This window comes from Passer domesticus, chromosome 3 (assembly GCF_036417665.1).
Source record: "Passer domesticus isolate bPasDom1 chromosome 3, bPasDom1.hap1, whole genome shotgun sequence".
NCBI classification, from domain to species: Eukaryota; Metazoa; Chordata; class Aves; order Passeriformes; family Passeridae; genus Passer; species Passer domesticus.
Window position 1 is genome coordinate 64,854,070 of NC_087476.1, and position 23,806 is coordinate 64,877,875.

The following is a 23,806-nucleotide window of genomic DNA, read 5'->3' on the forward strand; positions in this document are numbered from 1 at the left end:
CTTCGAGGTACAAATTAATTCTGGCTTTAGAAATGTGTCAGAGTCAAGAAGAGTCCCTGCAGTGATACCCATCAGTGATGACAAGTATTTCTCACTTAGAAATACTTATCAGTGTAGAACATCAATACTTCTTGTATTTTCAATTAAACTTCAAAAAGCTTCTGTCATGTGGCACATATAAAGAACATGGTCTGAAACAGAAATGAGAAAATGGAGATTAAAACTGACCAACGATCCTAAGGAGAACTCATTACTGGAACTGAAACAATAGTTTAAGGAAAACTCTCTTTTAAATACTTAAGCAGGGAACCATTTTCCCTGCAGTTTGAAAATCCTTCTACTACATGGTTAGGAAAATTACATGGAAATGCTTCACTTGCTGGGAACTCCATTTATATTCATACGGCAAGTCTAAGGAGAAATTTAGAGAAAAGTTCTTCTCAGAAACAGCACACTAGGAAAGTGATTATTCTGTTGGTGGAAAGGAGAGGCAGTGAGAGAATGAATGCAGTGGGATCTTTGCTGCCTTGTCAAACCAGAATGTCTTCTGCAAACAAAGCAGATCCTTCAATCAACTGGCTTTACCAAATAACTTGGAACACTTAACTTTTTTTTTGTTTATTAGCTGTCATTCTTCGACATGATGAATACTTACAGCAGTATGTTAAAAAAGATACAGTTAAGTCTCTTGGCATCACTGCATAGCAGTCACAGCATTTTCACACAATCTAGTGCTTCCTTTCAGAATGATGCATATGGCATATATACGCACATATGGGGGCTGATTCTTGGTCCCAGTGAAGTTGGGGGGACCTGTGTTTGGCCCATAGAGTTGTATAAGATATGTGACTATGTATATATAAAATGCTTTACAATAAACATGACATATACAATCTTGAATTCAAAGATAAGCAGAATATATTTTACATCCATGTCAAGCTTATGGTCTGCACTTAAAAAATTATGTACCTAAAATATTGAATGGATTATAGAAACAAAGAGCAACAGTTTGCACCAATCAAAGTAATTTGAATGCATACCCATGGCATGAAGCTTGCCTTATGTTTTTGTTTTGTGTTTTGGGGTGGCTTTTTTTTTTGGATTTGCAGGGTTTTAATTCAAATTTAATTATTGATTTTTGTGGGCCATGGGGAATTGGCATACTTTATGGACAACTCAGATTAGTGACTTAAAATATAATGCAATATATTATGGCTGGTACCCTGTCTGGTACCTGAAAATAAAATTGTGGCTACTTGAGTTTTTCCTTTCTGAGAATTCTTTTGGAAGGCTAAGTGTGCCTTCTGTGTCTAATTTGATGGAAACTTTAACAGAAATTGAAACCCCAGACTGCAAAAGCTGGTGAGATCACTGTGCAGCGTAACAACAGCCTTATCTCATTTACAGCTTTCTTATTAATCGTTGGGGAGGTTTTGGTTTTCTTCATGAAAACCAAGTTTATATAAAACTAATTGACCTGTGTTGTAGATTAGGTTAGACACAACTGCAGATCATGTGGGTTTTTTTCTTTTTCCTCCTGGACTCTACTTAATCTCAGCTACTCCTGTCTTTGTTCCTTGTATTCCAAAGGTACATGTTGTCAATAGTCCTTTTATTCCCCATTTGAATGGTGGCTGAACCATTGACACTTACAAACACAAAGGTAGGTAAAATCTTTACTTAATGACAATGCATACATATGCATTATTTTAACCAGCCTAAGCTTTTCACTTATTATCACTTATTATTGTTAGTTATACAAAATTTTGCCTCTTAGATGGTATGAAATCTTCATTTAGAGGAGCTAGATTTTAATCTCATTTGTGGGGCATAAAAACATTTTAACATCCTGCTTTTAACAGCTTTTTTCCTCTTTCTAGATATGAAAACCTTAACTCAGTTTGAAAACTTCAAAATCTTTCAGCTGCACTGGCCCAGTGGGAGGGAAAAATAATTTACAAGAGCCTTCTGTAAAGTGGCTGATAGGGCTGACACCACCAAAATCTGTGATATCTACATAGCTTTTCTATTCTGTGCATCAGCAGCCTGTTGGCACACTGGGGAGAAACCCCAGTGCAGAAATGCCCTCCAAACCAGAGAATACCACACATATGCTACAAATGCACATGCTAAGCACTGGTGCTGTTGGATTGGCTGGTACCAGTTAGGGTTTCTACAGGAAATCAGATTTTGTATTACAGACCCCAGGGAATCTGGCTGCCAGGCATCTGCTGCCAGAGCCTACCCTTTCTGAGCACTTCTGTCTGGAGCACCCGAGGCAAAGTGGCCCAGGCCCAAATGTGTGCAATGGGTTTGGCTCACAAGTACAGAAGTGCTGCTTCAGGGCCACCCTGAACCTCTTTCAAGCACTGTTTCATTAGACAAGGTGATTGAAATCTAGCCGGTATGATCAGTGCACCAAAATCCCCCACAGCCTGATAATTTTCAGAAGAGCTTTTTAAAGTTGGAAAGTTTTAACATGCTAAGAGCAAACTTGAAATGGAACCTATAGGTTCCACTTGTAGAAAATGGCTTGGGTTTAATGTGGCTGTAAGAAAATTTGATTTGTACCTAAGCTTTCCTGTTGGACCTATTTTCTGGAAGCTCTTCAGAAACAGCTCGACAATGTTTCTGTCAAGAGCTTTTTATGCTGCTAGATGCTGGGTTTAACTAAATTTCAGAACATTTTAAAAAAATTCTTCGAGCTAGATGGCAAAGGGCTTCCATTTCCTAGTAAAAAGATAAAACACGGGAAATTACATCCTTTTGTATGGACTTAAGTGCTTCTAAGTAGCGCATTACATTGCTCACGTAATGTCCTAATAATTGTCCTACTTCTGTCAGAAGGAAAGGTACACCTAAAAAGCTACAAAGTGGTGGTGCTTCCACCCCCACCACCCTCATGTGCCTAAGAAGACATTTATGTCCAGTAGTTAGAAACAATTTAATTCCACGACAACTCCCTTGAGTGCCCTTTGCTTGCTGTGGTCCTTCTGTTGTATGAATCTCATTTAGATTAGTGGGAGGAAGAAGGAGGTTTTCTATTGGTTGTACCTTGCATAACAGTGGAGGGGCAGAAAAACATCACTGGAGTGCTTTGTGTGTTCACCGTGTTTTGCCCTTTTTTACTTCACTGGGTTTCAGCCCCTTTTCTCTGAAGATACATACAAAGAATTAGCGGAGTAAATAGTCCTTCACTAAAACTCATGCTTTTTATTTTCCTCTAAACACATTAGTCACCTTATGAGCATGAACCTTCTCTCATCAAGTCAATATCCCCCCTAACTGAAAAAAAATGTATTCTGTTTTCCCTTGCACTTCTGTGAGAAAACATCTTCCTCATGTTTCTCAAACACCAACTTAAAAAGCTCTTTCTTTGTTGGCCTCTTCAATGTCTTCACATCTCAACGTGACTATCCAAACGTGACTATCTGGCCATACCTGCTCGTTCTTCTGGAAAGCAGCTGTACAGATTTGATGTACGGGGAGTTCACAACAACACTGTGTTTCACCTGAATGCAGTTATTCTTTCTGGGGGCAGAGGAGCAGGGGACAATCCCTTTGGTGCGACGCAGTAGTGTCTGAGAATACAATCTCACTGAAATGGTGGAAGCTTAAGTAAAGTTTAATAAAGACTGTCAGAACTGAGGTTGTTTATGGCATAGTTAAGGCCAAGTATCTTTCACAAAGATGAGATCATAGAAAATTCTTCAGCCACTATGATAGCTAGGAGGATTTTTAGTAGTCTGATTACAACACGTTTTTTTCCTTCATTGACTGAGACTAATCTAAAAGTCAGTTGAAGTATTCTTTTAATTAAAAGAAAAATACAAATGCATTTTGATGCTAACTACGTAAGGAGGCAATGTGGGGAAAAAATCAGCTACACTGCAACATCTCTCAAGAAAACAACTGAACTCCAGAACTAATGCCATGCTTTGTGGATGACTAAGCTATTTAGTAAAAATTCACATGTTTGAATAAATGGTAATCATGCTGAACTGTCAAATCATGTGGTGTTGCTGTGGGGCCTGGGGTTTTTTTTTAAACTTAAAACTTCAGGCGCTGTGAAACATTTGCCTAGACCGAATGTGCAAGGTGCCATGGATTAACAACACGAACCCATATGGAATGTGTTTGAAGTTTTCAAGAAGTTATCCTGCCAGACTTCATTCCTCAATGACCTTTGATACACCTTGGATAGTGGAAAGGCAGTTCAGAATCATATCTTGTAATTGTATGATTTTGGCAGCTATCAGAAGATGAAGGATGCTAGAAGTTAAGGCTTTTATCCACAAACAATGGTGTATATTAATAAACTCTATACCATATTTACAAATGCTTTCTCTTGTATTAAAACTAACAGTATTCTGTTCACAGTGCCAATGTTTTTACAGGTAGCAATCATCCCACAGTACTCCAGTATTTTGGCATGGGAATCAGTAGCGCTTTCTATTTACAGAAAATGTACACATATGAATATAAACAGGTAACTTGAAACAGTACTCAAAAGATAGATCTGTTTGTGTTTCAAAGGTTTAGACTGTACTACACCTTCCCTTTCAGCTGCGAGGGAATACTGTTCCTTGCAATGAGAAGATGCCCGTCTTTTATCCAAAGTGGCATAAAAATGATTACCAAAACAAGCCTTGTTACACTGAAGGTGTGTATACGGAGAGTAACTTCAGTCCAAGGTTTATAGATCTGTTGTTTAGTGCACAGAATACAAAAGTTAAAAAGGTTTTTAACCACTAAAACAGCCCGACTCTCTGCCCTCTGTGAGCGCCGTCCCGCTCGGTCCATGTCCTCTGGATGCTGGAGATGCTGGTGGTTTAATGTGCAGCCCAGCTGCCAGCCTAGAAAGGGTGTGGCACTCTGGGCCTATATACATATGTCACATATGACTTGTGTTAAATGAAAAGATCACCAGGAGTGCCTCTCTGTGCCCCCTGTTCTCTCAGCAAGCCTCCCTGCTTCATGGCAGCTGGAACTGGCCTGGCTGCTGGGACTCCACATTGGGGCAGATTGGGGTCAGGAGTGACTAATGGCATCAGGCATGCGTAGAATGGAGAGAGGGGAGAGGAAGGTGATGAAAGAAACCCAGCAGAACCATGGGTGTGTTCATGAGGACCCTTAGAGCTTTGCCATTTCTTGCCTTTGCACGGTGTTGACAACAGGCTCCTGCTCCCCGGGACCTTTTTTGCTGCTGTGACCAAGACGGAGATAGCAGTGCTAGAAGGAAAAGTGCAAAGCTGCCACTAAGGAGTCTCTTCTTCATTTAAAGTCTGTTCCTGGCTGCCAGTCACTTGGCCTGAGTGGTCGTTGCTCCTACTACTGCTGTGTTGCTTGTGGAGCAAGCTTCTCCACTTGGCCTTGTTCCTCCTGAGATGGTTTAGCATGTTTTCAGATAGGGGAGTGTTGCCTGTAAACTGGGCCCACCTCTCAAAGAGTGGCTCAACGATGTATGTCATGAACCCTGGAGAAACACACAAGGAACAGCTGGTGAGTGACAAGTTAATTCCACAAGTGCACTGCCCCACCCAGTGCCGCAAAAGCACAGAGTAAGGTAAGTGGCAAAAGCCCTGATGAAAAATAACAACAAAGTCTCAGACATCAATTCATTTTGAAATGCACAGCTTCTGACCAGCATACATGACAAGATATGGCTTTATCTGTGTGTGTCACACTAAACTCTGTGCCCATCAGCAATCCTTTGAGGAGATTTCAGACAAGAAAGTAACCAGTGTTTAACACTGGCTGCAATTTTTTCCTGTGGGTATTTTCCCCCTATGCAAAGACTCCTTTGTGTTTCTGTTGAACATTTGGCTTAGATAGATTTTGTTTTGAACATTTCAATTTAGAACATATTTTTTAACTCTTACAGTATCCGCAGCTCTTATTGTTAAAACAACTGGATCAGAGTGGGGCTTGTGGTGAATAAAAGTTTCTCTTAGAGCTTCTGCCGTAGTGAGATAAACATGAAGAGAATGAAACTAATACTTACCAATCTGGATACTTGGTACTGTATCCTTCTGCTGATTACAAAGAGGGCTTATTTCCAGTTCAAATTTTTGTTCCAGATCACCTGCAAAAAAAAAAAAGGGAAAAAAAAATCTTTTTCTGCCACTTTTATCTCTTCTCCATATCTATGCCACACTCTTACAGTATCTGCAACTGTGTGAAGACTTGGAATCTTCTACCAATGATGACCATGGTAAATGTCTAAATACCTTAATTTTCTGGACTTTTTCTGTTTAGGTATCAGAGAAACCAATTATCCATACAAAAAAAAATCTAAGAAAAGACAACTTTTAGATGAACATTAAATCTGAGCACATAAGTGTTCTGAGTACCTTAATTTTTAAAATAGACTCTCTCATGTGAAAGGATTTTAAGACATTCTAGTTTCTAGTTCATTTACTCATTGTTCAGATCACTTCCTACCAGAAAACTGCCATGCATCAATTTTAGTGGAAATTGCTAGTGTGTTCTTGTGGAAGTGGCTCTTAAGGGAAGAGTGTTGGAGCCTGGCAGCCCACAGCTGTGACTGCACTAACAAACTAGTAAGGGCCAAAGCATGGACTCCAGCAATGTTTCAAGCACCAAGAGCCATGGAGCTCAAGATATAAATGTGGAAAAAGGATGAAATTAAAAAGTCTGTCTTATTACTGTGCAGTAGCTGGGTATCAAGCTATGCACCTCCTGGATCATCCAGGAAGTCCCCAGAGAGGCATCTGCACAGGACCGACTCAAGGCAGAAAAGTATTTGTCTGAACTCCTAGCCACCTTCACAGCAGAATATTAACTAGACCAGGAGGTCTCCAGTTCCAAATCCAGGACTGCCCTGAAGATTCCTGCAAGGCAGCTCCTGCTGTGACCAGCCCTGGGGACTGTTTCAAATTGTTGGAAGAAAAACTTGCCGGGGGGATCTGCTCACTCCAGATGCCACCTCAGATTGGCCCTGATGCAGAATTCACCAGGTTTGACACTGAAAAGACACTTATAAACAGTCAGTAGAAATTATTCCTGCAGAAATAGTTACACAGGACAGGCTTCTGTACATAGTAATAGCAGGAGATGTTTTTTATGGAGTTGAAAGTAATCAATAGCAACGACCACGCTGGATTTAAGAATTCAGCAGAAAAACATCTCAGAGGGTGTAATTTGCTCACTGCCATGCCAAGACAACAGTCACTTTTTCTGCTGGAGAGACTGCATTCCCCATGCCTAAAATTACTTCATGCAAAGATTGCTCTGAGTTAAGTTTTGGGTGTAGGGGCTTTCTTAAAACACTGTCTGTGAGTGCAGCATATTCATCCTTTGTGATTGTTAGCCTTCCCTGCCAGTGTACAATCCTGGTTGCTGCAAGAGGTACAGCACCTTTCCTGTCTACAGCACGGAAGTGAGAGTTAACTGTGTGCAAACGAAGATGTGCCACTTCCCCACAGACAATAATACTGTGTCCATCTGATTTACTAATAAGGATGTAGTGAGGGCTCGTTAGGAAGAATTTTCCTGTAAGAAAGACAATCCTGCTAGTTTAGACAAAACACTGTATTCAACCCATAAACAAACATTTTGCTTTAAATCCACTGTTTTTGTTTAAAAGCTCTTTTATCCCCATGAACAATTTTTGCTATTGTGCTACTCATGTTCTATAGCCCCATATAAAACACTGTGTGCAGTTCTAAGCCTTGCCTTTCTTCCCTCTGCAGCACAGAATCACTTCTTAAATGTGAACAGACTATTTTCAGTTCTAATTGAGTACTTAGAAAGCATCAGGAAAACATTTTTAGCTTCAAGAACAATCAAAAGGAACAATTTAGCAAAACTGAGACACAATAAGTTTCTTATGCTGCCAAATGTGCAATTTGTCTTCTTCTCATCTACCCCTCCAAAAATATTTGATTAAAAGAAAGTTTCTAATTCCAGTGATATCCCCTCTGTAGGCATTCTGGGTAGAAAATGGTTGACTCAAAGTATATCCATATCTGTCTGGCTCAAAGTTTATCCACATCTTCTTGTCTTTCAAAAATCACTTAATTGACAAAAGTAAGATTTGCTTTTGCATGGTAAGAACTTAAAATGATGGTCAATTTTTTTTGTTTATTTCTAGTTACTATAAAAGGAACTGCATGAATTAGTTCCTGAGAACTTTCATGCTAGGGAAAACCTTCCAAGCAATTTTAAAACTTTATCAGAGCAACTGATAATTAATGTTGCTTCAACATTAGCCATCTTCTTGAAAGCTTTTTCTTCCACTTCCAGTTTCATGTATACAACTCAAGTTTTATTTCTTACCTTGTGGTCCTAGCTGTGTTGACTTTTAAAAGATCTGAAAACAAATTAGAGTATTTTTCTAGGAAAAGGTTTTTGTTAGGAGCTGCTGTAGGCATCAGATGCTCCCTGAAATGTACCTGGATTGTGTCTTTTATTTATTTACATTTAGTGTAGATGCACCAGAACATTAGAAGATCAGGATCTGAGTCTCTATTAAAATGGCCTTAGAAATGTTCTGTTAAAAAAAAGTACTAATTGTGGTATTATCTGTCTCATCTATAGTTAAAAATCAAAACATGAGACCTTACAGTTTCCAGATGTTAAACTTAGTGCTGAAAAATACCTTCAAGCCCCATTATTGTGTGTAAGGAGGTAGAGAGGTCTACAAAAACACTTCAAAGTGATAATGGTATCTAAATGCATGCTATTTAATACTGGGGATGTTGTACCACTGAACAGGATTATACAGCCACTAGTGATAATCAGACCACAGTTTCTGTATAATTGTCCCACATAAAATGCTCCTTTTCTCCCTGTAGGGCTTCTAGCTGGTCTCATGTACTCAGGCATCCCCTTTCAGAGGTATATTTTAGATGTTTAGATGAACAAATCTTGAGGGCAGTGGAAAAAGCTTACACTTGTAAGAGTTGAGCTGTCTTTCTCAGCATGGTCCCCATATACACTAAAAGTGAGGTACTGCACCTCATGGGCTGCCTGCTGATTATGCCTTCACTACACATCTGCCTAACTAAACCTGCACTGGGCAAGTTGCTTATCTTACATCAAAGGCATCCAAGACATTTCACCAGCTTAAACTGACATTGGGTGAAAATTAACTTGCTGAACTGTCTGTCCTTGTTACAGACTAACTATACCAGGTATCAGCTCAGATGTGGCTTAATTTTGTAGGGGAGAAAATTAAATGAACTAAGAACTTCATTGTGTGCTCTTCCACTTGCCTTCAACTCTCAGGATGCTCTGAACTAAGAATTTAGCACTGATTAAACTCCGCTGCACCCTGTATTGTAGCACAGCATGACCTTGCCTATGCAGATAGAGCCAAATGGTGCAATTACTGTGTTTCAAAAAAAACCCTGCTTGACTGTGCTCTCTGCAGGGGTCTGAAAACATTTGCAGTACGTTCTAGCTGAGGTTTGGCATGCCTGCTTTGGCCCTTTCAACAGCATGCTGGGAAGCATGTTTGAACCCTTTCTCTGCATTTGCAGGCAGAAGAATGTGTCATATTTGGGAAACAGCGAGGGTAAGGCTCCCATCAGAGTTGTAGTGGGAGCATGAAAAGCGAGACAAAACCCGGTGCTAGGATTTTGGGGCAGTGTGGTGCCGGCACCATTCCAGCTCAGCAATGCTCACAGTGACTGGAGGGCCTCAGAGCAGAACCCAGCCATGGGCTTTGCAGCTGAACTCAAGTGCTGAGGCACAGCAAAAGCCTCCCTCCTGCCTGATGCTGGTAGAGGAGCAGAGAAACACTTGCTGCTCTTCTACCCCTTCCCACTTTTCCAGTGGGGCAGCGCACCTCTGAAGAGCTCATTCTCAAGGCACATTTCAGTGCTTCCTCTGGCTTGTCACACACAAGCCACGGAAAGCTGAGGGGAAAGGGACTGCTGTGAGTTGAAGGGACTGACCTTGCCGGTAAAACTCTTCGCAGACCCGCTCACTCCACTGCTTGCTCAGATCCCAGACCCGGCAAGGGTTGCAAATGTCAGCACACTTGAGTGCAATCTGAAAGCAAGAAGAAAAACAGCAGTGAGAAAAGAAGTTACTGTTTAGCAGTGCTTCAGCAGTAAATCTGCAGTCACAGAACTCCCAGGCCCCACCAGGGATGCCGGGAAGGGTTAAGATTACTTTTCAGAGGCTCAGCCTCACCCAAATGTGCCCTTTGAGGAAAGAGCATTTACTTAAGCTGCAAACAAAACTTTCATTCAGCCCTCCACTTTACCGTAGTGAGAACAAGAGAAGGGCCAAATTCCAAGGCTGCAAAGTGTTTTGGATATTCCTTGGAAGGAATAAGCCAACAAAAGCCTCAGGCTGGCTCCTGCTGACTGCTTGGCTCAGCATCCATGGCTGATGACAAGGAAGGGAAGAGCCAAGCTGGTGTATTTGGGCATGATTTCTCTGCGGTCTCAGTGAGTGACCTTGCATCTCACTTCAATTACACTTCATCTTAATGTCTGCATATTTTTGTTTACAAAGCTAAGCACAGGACTCTCCACAAATCCCCTGGCCTGGTTTCACTTAAGTTAACTAGTACTTTTAAGTGCTTTGTATGAGAATGAGTACAGGGGAAAAGGTTTTTAAAGCTGAGTAACTACTTCAGAAAAGTCAACCATGTAATAGTCTGCCTGTCTTACTGCCTTGGAACAAAATATCATGTGCCTTGTTTCTTCACAGACTGAACACAGTCATTCAGTCTGACAGAAGTCAGAAGTCATTCTGGCACCCGGGAAGAAAACATAAGTATTTCCTCTAAGAGTTCAGGCCTCTGAACCAGCAGAGAGAAATCTCCAAGTCATTTTTCTCTTTGGATTAAGCTGATTAGACTTAATGTTATTGTCTACTGCAAGGACCTTTCAAACATTCTTTAGCTTACTCCAATCAAACAAGAGTTCTTGATCTTTTTCTTTTCTTCTTCCATAACTAATCCATCAGATAAGTAAATCTTACTGTCCGTTCCCTTGTTCCTAAGTCCCTAGTGCATAAGAAACCTTTTTTTGCCATAGCTGAGAGCTGTAATTCCTCTGCTTTTGGTATTTGCACAATTTGCTTGTCTTATCTGTCCAGAAATATGGTCAACCTGTCACCCTGCCCTGCCACAGTCTGTGCAGGAGTCTGACAGAAGACTGTGTTTGAGACAGAACAGGTGAGAAGCTACTACATTTCCCATGCTGCTGGAAGGGGAAGAATTAACAGATTAACAATTCTTTCCTTGCAGCTGTCACCTTTTCCGTGACTTTGATGGAGGAAAAATATGTAGGTGTTTGTTTTATAAATGAAAATTATTACTTCAAATTCTTTATGTATTTAGGAATGAAATTAATGTAATTTCTCCAAAGAAGCAAGTATATGTAGCTACATTAATCACAATAATGCTTTAATAGATTGAGGTTTATTCTGCTAATGACTGCTGCTTAGCTGGGAGAACCAGTATGAACCTATTTGAGTTTTGAATAAAGCATGGGTTTTCCATTAGCTGGGCAGATGCACCAGAGAAGCATCTGCTGCCATGGCAACAGCTGTCTGCAGAGGCAGTTTCTGAGCATCCATCACAGGAACAGGACTTGGAGACCCAATGTCAGGCTGTCCTGGAAAGAACACCAACGAGGGAGCTCTCCTGCACAGCGCTAGAAAATGACACCAGTGGAGTGACATTTGCCAGAAGAGAGAGAGACACTACAACTGAAGCATTACCTGGCAAGAGAAGCAGTGTTCTGGAAATAAAATGATCTAGCTTATCTCCACTCCTTAGCATTTGACACTCACCTGTATCTGTTGCATTCATAGCTTTTAAACTCAAGGAAATTACATAAGGAAATACAGGAGACACTTATGCTTGCCTGATGTGCCAGAAGGTGGCAGAAGGGAAGTGTTTATGGTAATAGGTAAGGAGAGGCTGATGTCCAGACATGTTATAATATTCTACTCTTAACATATACTAGGAAATACTGTGACCTGAAAAATTCATAAAAACCATAAAAAAACCCTGAAGTTACCTGAAGCATAAAATGTCTGTCTTGTGCATCCTCCAGCCTCAAATCCTGATTGTCAAGATGAGATTTCAGACGGATCAAAAACTCATTCTGCCTGTTAATGTCAGTTGCCAAGATCAGAGAGCCCAACTGCTGCTCAATGTCCTGTCTGCAATGAAGGTAAATAAACCCCTTTAATCATGAAACCATTCAACATTAAGAGCTCAAAACAACCTGCTCTGGATCACTGGAACTGGCACAAAGCTCCCTCTTTCTTTAGGGACCCAGTCTGGTCAGTCTCTGCTGGGTTTTGCTGGGTGCAACTGTTCTACCTGCCCAAGTGGGTTCAAGAAGAATAGATAATGTAGAAGAAAAATGCCTATTGGCACAGGCTGTTCTGAAAGCTTCTGAAAAGTGCTAGGAAAGCATAAAAAAAACCCACCCTGAAACAACAGCATGTTGCATCAAGAAAAATGCTCACGTCTTACTTCAGCTGCTCAGAGCTGAGTGGTGAATACTGCAACTTTGAAGTTGCAGTCAAAGTTGTGAAGGTCCAGACTGAAGTCCTTTAAAGTTGTTGGTCTGATGCAAAGAATTTCTGGAGGGACATAAAGCTTACTGCTTCCAGGTAACTTGTTTATATTCCTGGTAGGGTCACCTATGATTTAAAATGTATTACTGCAGTCTGTTCACTGTCTCAATCTCCCATCCTTGATGGGACCAACACAAGTAAAAAGCTAACAGCAACTTGGCCAAGTTGCTCATGTGGCTGTTCTTTTTTTGCTTTATCCATAAAGACTAAACCACATCCCCCAGTGACGTGTGGAAGTCCGGAGCAGTCTTGATGCTCCTTGACCAATTCCTTCAATTTCCTGTTTTTAATCACTAAATCTTTCCATATTTGGTTGGTGCTATGTAAAATGAAAAATGCCAACAATTGATCTGAACAAGTCCACTCTTGCTGGGTGCTGACAGTGGCCATTCCTGAGCTGCAGAAGTGGGTAGGTCTTAAAAAATACTTCTGCTGTGTAACTTCGTCTCATGATTTCACAGTGGCACCAAGAAGGTGCAGGAAGTTCAGCCTATTCTGAAGCCTGGGCCTCTTTGGCAGTGTGCTTTCAAGAAGGGAGAAGGAGGCCATGGCCTAGTTTCAGTGATTCTGGTGGACACTTACGTGACCTCCTTGGGCAGGTGGGCGAGCAGCCGTGACTCTCGAAGCATGCCTATGGTAGAGCGCCAGTGGTGGTTCTCCAGCACAGACACATTCTGGGGAGGAATAACACCCATAAATGCAAGGATTAGGATGGTATCCATGGTACAGGTACACATATGGATTTGCCATGTCACATGATACCCAGAGCTGGTTGGACATGCTGTAACATGAGCCTAAAATGTGTGCTTTTCAGCCACAGTTGGATTAGAGTAATTGGTCTAGATTTCTACAGTTAAGGACCTTGTGCCTCTCGGTTTCTTACCTAAGGGTCAGCCCTTGAGGCCTGTTGTCCTGCAGTTTTTGAATCCTGCTGTGAACAGAGGAGCTAATCTCATCTGAGTGGGAGGCAGTTTGCATTCTAGCAGATTTATTAACAAATAAATTAAAGCAGGAGTGCAAAAGCGTATTTTTACCTCCTACTGATTCTAGGCTGACTTTTCAGCCTCTACAGTTAGAATGCAGAGCGGACAAGAAAAAGCAAACTAAACTGCCAAATTTCCCTTTCAGTCAGGGAACTGGAAGCTGCCTGCAGCTGTTCAGTGAAAGCAAGAGGAATAGCAGTACTGCTGAGCATTTGCAGGCTTCAGCAACTCAGTCTGCAACAAATTTTGACTCCTCTGTTTTCTTGCTTTTAACTAAGTGGAACCAAAGTTAGGTGGGAAAAAAACTGCTAGGGAGTTGAAACCCAGCTTTCTAGGTTGTTAGTAAATTACAACAAATCTGATATCTTATGTCTGATTATTTGAAATTACTATCCTAACCACAATGCATTTTCCTATAATCACTTGTTTAGTTCACAGAGTACTTTCTACCATGAAATGCCTCAGAAATGTCACTTGTTCAGAAACCTCTATCATCTGTTCCCTGTTTTGGGCAGTTCACATCTTTTGCAGCAGATGAGCACTGGATAAGAAAAGCAAAACAAAACACAACCAAACCTTTTGAGCAGGCAGCAGAACAAGGACTCCACCCTGTCACTGCCAGCAGTGGAAGTGGAGTCAGAATCTCTCTCTCCAGCCACTGTTGACCTCTAGCTCCCTCATGCACAGTCCCACAGCTTTGAGGTATAGACAGAGTATGACATAGTACTGCCTTTCCTGTGGGACATGATTCCAAGAGGGACTGAGCAGTATTTTCTGCCTAAGTCTTCCCCATCTTCCTCTGCAGTCCTGTCATATCTAATGACAGTTAAAAAACTAAACATTGCCAGTAACCAAGATCCAATTTGCATTTTGATCATCTTGCCTAGTGCAAAGGTGAGAGTACAAATTGGATTGACTTCCTATCACACTATTTTCCGCAGTGCTTTTTGTTGCTTCTGAATTCACAGAAACAATGTTGCTTTGGTATTTCTCTGGGTTTGTTTGTTTGTTTCTCTTACAGAAATCACAGATTCTGGGGGGAAAAAACAAAGTAAAACCAAATCCAAAACTTTCAAACCATGTAAAAACCAATTCCTTTTCTTAGGAAGAGCTGATGGACTCAGATCGCAACATCAGTTATGCAATACAGAAATTACTTTTGACAGCAATCCTGTTCATTTGCCAACTTAAATATCCCTTTTCTCCTTTTGCCTAAATACATCAGAATGGACTTTTGCAACCCTACACTCTGACCAAGAAAAATAAGAGAATGTAATAGGACATAATAACAAATTTATTTTTTTTTTTCTTTCCACCCACCAAGTTGCAGCGCTGAATACTGGTCCCAAGAGTCACCCGAAGGCCACAGGCTGCCATCTTCCTACTACCTTGGACAAACTCTATCTGATGTCACCTTTGGCTTTTGGGAATGTTTACACTTGTTTAAGACAGTGCCTGTGTGCACGGTTTCCTGGGACCCTGGTCTGACTGCATCCTTGAAACACTGTGACCAGGGAGATCCCCCTTGGAGCACCCTGTGTCCTCACATCCCTTCCAGCATGGCAGCCTTACTTGCTGTGAGGAGCTGCTTCAGCAGCACCTGCCTCAAAAAGGGAATTAGACTCCATGGATGCAGCTGCTCCTTGGCCATACTGAAGGCCAGCCAAAATGGGGCTGAGGCACCTGAAAAGTTATGAGACCTTTCCTTTCCAGCATCCAATTAGTAGTTACTCATAGGAAAAAGCACATTCAGGTAATCATCTCAGTTTCTCATCTTCTCTAAGTTTCTGCTCTTTGCCTGCTGCTCTAAGGGGAACCTGAAATTGACTGCACTGTTTAGTTTCCCACACTGAAACTACAGGGAGGAGGGAAAAGGAAAGGTCACGTTGACAAGCAACAACTGAGCATGAAGTCATATGACTCTCCTCTTAAATGTAAGGAGCCAGCATCCCTGAAGCTGCTGCCAGCTATTAGTAGAGTCAGCTATTCCCCCTAGGAACACACTACTGCTTTATTAACACTAATTGCCATGAGCTAGCTGATCACCCAGGCTGGTGGGAGACAACCCATGCAGGGAAAGTCTCCGTGCTGGCCTGCAGACCGGGGCTCTCAGCTCTGCTTCACGTGGTGTTTTGTTTTTTTAAAAAAAACTGAATAGTGCAGCTCTGCTTTAAAGGCTGCACTATAGGAAGCTTTTGTCACATTTACAGCCCAAGCCCAGTAGATTGCTATAACAGAGATTTCAGGACTATGACAGTTTATTTCACTTAAGCTACCACAATATTTCCAGTCTGTTACTTAGTCTGAGCTATTCAAACCACTGCATTCAACATACACACTGGAAAAAGAACAGTAACTTGAAGAGAGGGAGACTTGCTACTAACTAGGTGCAGAGCAAACTTCAATTTTAATTCAAAGTCAGAGGGGATCAGACTTTCTTTCAATCTCTTCAATCTATTCTTACTCATTGAGCAGTCGGTTTAACTACATAATCTTAAATAGTCAAAAATTACTTAGAAGCATTGCTTTTAAGGAAGATTGCATAAGAGTACTGTTTTTGCTGATGCCCAAAATGTACTTTCCTATTTCCAGCTTACCTACATTAAAGTTGTAAAGTATCATTTCATAGTTTTCTGAAATGTTTTTTACTACAAATGTTATATGTGATCTATCCACACTTCTAAACTTTTACCCTTCATTTAAACGCCAGACAATGCAAGTTAGAAGCAAAGTCTGCATCACATTACAAGGAATGTTGTCGTGCTCCTCACAGGAAAACTAAGTGACCTCTAGACCCCTAGAGTCACCTTCTGTGCTCTCAACTGTCCTTGTAATGCTGGAGATTTCAATTAACTGCTTTTATCTTTGTAGAAAATTATGGTGTGTGCAATCACGTGCAACAGACCTTAGAAAATTACCCTATGCATTACAAAACAAAGTAAAAATACAGATTTAGTTTGAAAATAAATACTGGAAGCTCTGAAGTCCTTGGTGATGTCTCCCTGAAATATGACTCTTCTCACATATGCACTTCAGAGACTGTCAAACACTTTATATCTTTGTCAAGAACTGACCTACCTCATTTTGCAAAACCTTTTCTTCCAAATGTAAAGTTTTAATTTAAATGTCAAGAGACATTTAAAAACATAGAAATGCCATACATGGATAAGTTCACTGTCTCAATGACAGATGACTGCCAGCTCTGTTAAAACTTACTTTCATTTGATCCTTTTGCTGATTAATCCCAGCAGTTCTGTGGCTCTGCCGCTTAAAAACCAAAAACCTAAGAACTTTGTTTCAGTTTCAAGCACATGTTAAAGTACATGTTTTAAAGACTATTCACTAAATCTAAATTTTTGACTGTAAGTGTTTTCAGCAAAACTTTTTTCTAGGAGTTATTTTTACTGGCATCCATATACTGTGTACTACTAAAATCTTTGGAAACAATGTGGGATCATTTTCAGTTAAAATAACTCAAACTTGCCAGTGAATGTCCTTAAGTAGGGTACTTCAGATCTCATTTGCTGTTGAAAGATTGCATTTTCTGCTTTGTCACTGTCTTTTCTAACCAATATTTGTAAGTATATTCAAACCCAAATACCTGAGCAGAAACCGCTTCTCCAAGATACCAGTATTTTAGCTGTATGTCTTTCAGATTAGCCTGCTTTTTCAACCTAATTATAAAGTACTGTTTGCCACTATTAATTTGAGAAGGAATTGTTTGTACCTTTTCAAAATACAAGGGGTTTTGTGGAATGGCTCTACTCACTCCTCTTAAGAGCTCCCAAAGTACTGCAGCTTAGGCCCATGGCTTTTTCCCCTCCTCACTCAGCTGGCCTGATGTTTAGAAAAGACTGGACCAGAAACATTTGGGTATGACATAATAGGCTGCAACAGCTTATGATGAGGCCAGTCACAAAATTTTCAGTGTTTGAGCATAACTGTGCCTTGGCTGGGGCTCCTGCAGTCCAGCCCATTCCCATGTCTGAGGGCAGGACAGTTGCACCATTGCACAATCCACTTCTTACAGGAAAACCCAAATGTTGCTTGGGTAGGGTAGAAAAAGAGAGACTCTCTTATCAAGCAGTGAGCACATCACAGCATGCTAAGTATGTGTATGTAGCTACTAGTGAGTCTTAGTCAGGTAGGTTAATTTTTAATGCAGGATATTCTGTTTCTGACAACCTCCACGAAGGCGGAAATTGACTCTTCCAAAGTGGCTGGAAAGCAGCCCAGTGGGAGTGCTGGTTGACAGCTGACTGAACACGATTCAGTGTGTGCCCAGGTGGCCAAGAAGACCAATGGCATCCTGGCCGGTATCAGGAATAGTGTGGCCAGCAGGACCAGGGCAGTGACTGTCCCACTGTACTTGACACTGGTGAGGCCACACCTCAAATGCTGTGTCCAGTTCTTGGCCCCTCACTTTATAAAGGACACTGCTAGAGCATGCTAGAGGTGCTAGAGCATGTCCAGAGAAGGGCAACAAGACTCATGAAAGGACCAGAGAACATGTCTTACAAGGAGTGTCTGAGGGAGCTGGGGGTGTTTAGCCTGGAGAAAAGGCAGCTCAGGGGGGACCTGATTGCTCCTTACCTGAAGAGGCTGCAGGGAGGTGAGGGCTGGTCTCTCCTGCTGGGACTGCACTGAGAGAACCAGAGGGAATGGCCTTAAGCTCAGACAGGGGAGATTCAGATTAGATAGTAGAAAAAAATTGTCACTGTTAGGGTGGTCAGGCACTGAAATAGGTTGTCCAGGGAGGTGGTGGAGTCAGCACTCCTGGAGGTGTTTGAGAGGTGTCTGGATCTGGTGCTGGGTGAACAGTTAGGCTGGACCTAGGATGATTTTAAAGGTCTCTTCCAACCTTCACGATTCTATGATTCTATCAGTCTGTGATTCTAAAGGCTAGAAATCACTATTAACTCCATTTACTACCTGTGAATTATGGTTGGTGCAACCAAAATTAAGATTTGCTCTGGCACATTGTATATATAAATACAATGCAAAGAATAGAGAGATGTGCATATATAACATACACATGTGTGTGGAGATTATACTCATAGGACAGTTCTAGATAAAATACAGAGCAACAATGATTGCCATGGGCCTAAATCTCAAATTTATTCAAAAAGGACCACCAAAATCAGGCAGCATGGGTTCATTGCTGGTGATTGAACAAGAGGGTCTGTGTTTTTGTTACAGGAAGTTTTCTACTACTGCTTGCCAGAGCTGAAAGGATGTATACTAGGTAAAGGACAGCTCTGTACTTATCCCAGACTTATGTTTCTCTCTGAGATCTTTTACTGGCTGCTCTTAGAAACAGGATACTGGTCTAGACAGCCTGTGGTGTGATCTAGTGGCTTTCTTGAAGTTCTTTGTATCTTGAGGAATGTTACTGTAAATGTCTAGGACTTTTCCTTTGGTTTCATCTGTCTCCATTTTTTTTAATGCAGTGTTCATTAAGAGTTTCATTTTACTACAGCCACATGAAGCAAAGGTTTCTTTTAATGCAATACCAATTTAGAGCATGCCTGCTGCTTATCTGCCCACTGAAAGAAGATGGGATCTTCTTGTCATGATTTTAAATGTCCTACCCACAAGTTCCTCACCCCAGATGATCTACAGCAGAAACAACCCAGACAACTGATCTAGCTTAAATGTTGTCAAAAAAAGTATGACATTTCCACCTCTTCTCCTGTATCAGCTTTGCTCTAAGAAGTGACACTCAGTGAGGTCCTTGACTGAAACTGTTTAGACTCCAAAACGCAGAATCACTTGACCCACATCCTTCTGTTGCCAGATTTTGGCATTAAAAGTTCACTGCAAATTGCTTAAACTCTCCTTGACTGCATTTTTATGTCAGCAACTTGATGAGCAGTTTTACCTGGTACAAGCTGGCAAGGTGGTGTTTGGTTTTAATCAGAAAGGGTTGGTTGACCCCTGGGTGATCCACATCATGAGCTGCAGCTGCGAGCAGTCCGAGCATGATGTCCGATGGGGTGAGGAAGTTGGCAAGCTGAATCATCACACACATTAATCACAACAAGAACAGTAAACACTTTTTTTGGTAAATAAACAAACCAGCTGACATCATGGCACAGATTGGGTGTGTTGGCATTTGTACACAAATGTCAAGTATAAATTTTGTGAACGATGTTTTTAAGGTAAATGTTGAACATACATCTATAAAGATATTATACTACATAACCATCTTTTATTACAGTTTGTTTTTCTTATCTCTTTGTTACTCATGGCAATATAAGGATTGCTGTAATAGAAGGGCTTCAGCATAGTCTCATTTGTTTTAAAAAGCAAACAGGTAGCCTGGCAGGTTGGCATATGTTATCACCCATTGTAAGAGCTCGGCCTCTCCAAGTATTTATAAATGCCAACAAAATATCAGGCTTCTTGCCCTAGCATAGCACTGTCTTATAAAATGCAGAGTTTACCAACTTCTGAAATTTCAGCCTTGGCTCTTAAATATCTCAGTTCAAGTATATGTATTTTATTAGGGAATATAATTTACCCTTCTAACTTCAAACATTCAAGTTGGAAAACTTGTCCAGATTTTTTTCTGCTACAGGGCTCACTTAGAAATAAAAAAAAAGGTAGTCTTAGCATTTTCTCTCTGTGAGAGTGAGGCAGTTATTGCAAGCCCAATGAGTCTGTATAGAGTACAGGTCTATGAGATGAAAGAAGAATCCTGAGGTCAGAACTGATGAGCAGTATGGTCCAGGTTCAGGACGTTGTCTGTCCTCTGCACTCCTGGCAAGAAAGGACTTGCAGATCTTGCATGAGATGAAAATACAGGAAAGGTGAGGCCTGCTCCTGTCCTTACCATTGCTATATTCTTATGTAACAAACTGCTAGTTCTAGCAGAACATCCTTTCATTTGAGCCAAGCCAGAAAAGATTAGTTATGCTCTTACACTGTGGCTCAGCACAGCTGTATCACAATGCCTTCCAGTAACACACAAGGCACCACCACTCTGATGCCGTGAGAACTTGCAGCAGCAGTCAAATACTCATGCAGAGGACACCCTTGCAACAGACCCATCTGAAGGGGTGGCCCACCACCCTTTCCTGCTGAAATTGCACCTTATTTGGTATTTTGAGGTGGCTGAGGCACAGACATGCACTGCCTTCTTCTGAGTCTGATGGGAGAAGAACTGCAGGCACCAGTGGGTGGCTGGGTCACAGAGCTGTGGTGGCTGGAGCTCATATGGCAGCACTCAGACACGATGCCTGTGTGATGAGAAGTGACTCTCACAGCTTGACTGAAACATCTGTAATCTGTAGCCAAGGCTGCTCCTGACTTGTTGCTGACTTGCAGCACACCATTACTTTCTGCTGTCTAGAAGTATCTCTTGGGGTTTTATTTCAACCCTGGGAAAAAAAAATCTGAGAACCATCTGAAAGCAACATGTGAAAGGTTGTCATTACCTTGGGCTCCCTCAGATAGCAGTGCATAGCTTGTGTGACATCAGCAGCATGGACAGCATTGTGGTATGGGTTCTGGCTATGGTAATCTTCTTGAACCATAACTGTGAATCAAAACAGAAAACAAAGATCCTTTTGTCCCTGAATGCCATGGCCACAAGTGGGAACTGGACTTAAAATACAATCTGAGGTTTTGCAGTCAGCTGCCTGAGGACTTTCTTCAAATAGCTGTAGCTTATTTAAATTGCTGCTTTTATCGGGGTACCTTTAGAGAAAAAAATGCTTGAAAGGATTTGTGAGGCCCAAGGGGATATACTGGGTCTAGTGCATAAATCACCTCTTTCTTGCCTTAGTGAAGGCTCTCATTGAGGAGTAAAATAAACAAGGAGGAGAGGCAAATTTATCCACAACGGAGTGTAATTATTTAGGCTGCTGTTGTAGGGTAGTAGTGTGCCATTAAGGCAGTACCACCTATTTTACGGCAGCAGGGAGTGAGACCCTGAGATCCTGCCATGATTTGTTATTTGAGTGATGAACTACAGGCAAAGGCATTTCTACACCCCCCAGGGGAAGAATCAAAAGAAACCAGCATTGGGGTATTCACAGCAAAATCTCCTGTGACAATTTTAGTCACATCTGTGTGTTCATTTTAACATGCCAGTCCCTCTTGCTTCAGTTTGCAGTGCTGGAACCAGCCCAGTTGGACCAGGAGCACCAACCTCTTAACTCAGCTTTCTCTGAGACAGAAAAATCATTGAGATGTGTGCTTCACACCCCTCTGTTCCTTGCAGTGTGCACCATTACGTGGTGGTGGGACACCACCACGTGAGCACTGGAGGCTGCATGTGACCGTGCCCAAAGCGCCCTCCTAGACACGATCAAATTAATCCAATGGAAAGCCAACGATGGGCAGATTTCCCATGGCGTTCGCTGCCAGCACGAGGAGCGCCAAAGAAAGTCCAAGCCTTCTGTTTGTTTCCAGCCACACAAGCATCTGGAGGTACAGTGGGTAATCCCTTAAACTGTGAGTTTAGACCACTAGCTCTAATTACCCTACTGTCCGCTTCACGTCTGCCCGCAGGAGTTAGAAACAGCAGGGGGATTTTGTCTGTCTCCGCACCAGAGGGACACTTTCCAGAAGCAACAATCAGGCAGTCTTAAAGAAGAGACCCTGCTTTGGAAACTCTGCCTGACAGCCTGAAAAACTGGCATTTAGCTGTTTTCAAAAAGTGATGCAAAAAGTAATTGATTTTGGCCAATTTCTTCTTTTGGTTCACTGACAGCATGGGGCTAATATTTCTGTTGGCAGTAACAGCAGCAGGGGCTTTCATCAACACTGTTCAGTGTAGACAGGACAGCTTGATATAATTTGTTAAATTTTGCACATAAGCTTTTAACTGCCCTGGGTCTCAGTGGTCTTTTAGTCACTAAAATAATTACACTGCACCACAATTGTACTGTGCACGCGTAGGTTCTGCAGTGTCTGTCTGTCTGTGTGGGCCTAAGCCAGCCACATCTCTGCATGGCGTATTTTATTTTAAATCACCAGTGTGACTGTGCTGCTGGGATGCTTCAGCCCAACGCAGAGCCTTTTGAAATCCCTCCACCGACTAGGTACTGAACCAAGTACTTGAGTGCCTGAAACTGTATGCTGATACATATCATATTTACTGAAATATTTCCAACAACATCATAATTTTTACATAGACAGACCAAGCCAGTGCCTTCTTTGATGCTCCACTTAATCTATAAACTTCATTCAAAGATGGCTTTGAGGTGTGCACTTACCAAAAAACCTGTGTAATGTAACCATGTCTAACTGGAAATGGTGAATAAGTCCATGCACATTGAAGAGGTGACAAAGCAGTGTTACAAGACTGTTTCCTGAAAGGAGAAAGGAACAACTCTTAGATTCCCCATACATGTAGTTACAAACCAAGCAAGGCTAAAAATCTGGGTAATTTCCTATCACCTCATCTCCAAAGAAGTGAGCTCAGATGACTCTCATGTATTCAGAAGTCATTTATACAAATTACTCCTATATGTAATCAAGATGTGATGAACAGTTTGTACCAATAGAGTGCCATTCTTGTGTGCCATAAAGTCACATTTGCTGTTTCAATGTGACAGGCAAACTGTGGTTTTAACTGGAAGAAGGCAAACTGACATGGTTTTAACAAAATCTTTGACAGGCTTGTCTGAGAGCAGTATCATTTTCATAATTCAGGTCTATCTTCAGAAACAAGAGTGGCTCTTCTTCCACTTTGGTTTGCCATACTGTACAAATTAATTAATTACTAAAACTCAGGAGTATGGAATTAATGTTTTTATTTTGCATATGGCTGCATAAACATGTAATTAACCCATGTAACCCAGCTCGCTATAACTGCATCCCATAAAAATGACACAGACAGGAGAAATGAGTTGCAGCATTTACAGTCTTAAGTCCCACTGTAATGCAGCACTGGCCTTACTGTAAATCCAATACTGGGAACACTGGCAAAATTGCGCCTTACTAGTATTGCATGATCAGCTATACATAAACACAGTATTTTAAAAAGTTTGTGCTGCTTAATTCAGTGTCACTGTTTCCATAAAAGTTAGAAAAAACCCCAAACCAACCAACTCATACTACATATAAACAAAGTTTGAAGGGAGTCTTTTCTTATTTAATGTAACTCAGGAAGGAAAATAAATATCTGTATGAAGAACACACGGAAACTTTCTTGGTCTTGACTACTGAGCAGGGGCACAGAAAGACAATTTAGAAGAATATGCTTTTTCTTCCCAGGCAATTTGCAATCCTTTTCA

At 41.4% G+C, this 23,806-nt stretch overlaps 1 protein-coding gene across 4 annotated transcripts in view; it reads right to left on the bottom strand.

Moving 5' to 3' along the window:
* Window positions 1-602: 602 nt before the first annotated feature.
* PDE7B (phosphodiesterase 7B) overlaps window positions 603-23,806 on the bottom strand; it is a 169,914-nt gene continuing 146,710 nt past the window's right edge. For all 4 annotated transcript variants that reach the window (XM_064413608.1, XM_064413607.1, XM_064413609.1 and 1 more), the window contains 8 exons: window positions 22,784-22,879; window positions 20,999-21,099; window positions 19,441-19,572; window positions 13,159-13,250; window positions 12,009-12,153; window positions 9,924-10,020; window positions 6,005-6,085; window positions 603-5,476 (listed from right to left, as the gene is read on the bottom strand). In XM_064413608.1, coding sequence (XP_064269678.1) covers window positions 5,259-5,476; window positions 6,005-6,085; window positions 9,924-10,020; window positions 12,009-12,153; window positions 13,159-13,250; window positions 19,441-19,572; window positions 20,999-21,099; window positions 22,784-22,879 — 962 coding nt within the window. In that variant the 3' untranslated portion in view covers window positions 603-5,258. The remainder of the gene's footprint in view (window positions 5,477-6,004; window positions 6,086-9,923; window positions 10,021-12,008; window positions 12,154-13,158; window positions 13,251-19,440; window positions 19,573-20,998; window positions 21,100-22,783; window positions 22,880-23,806) is intronic.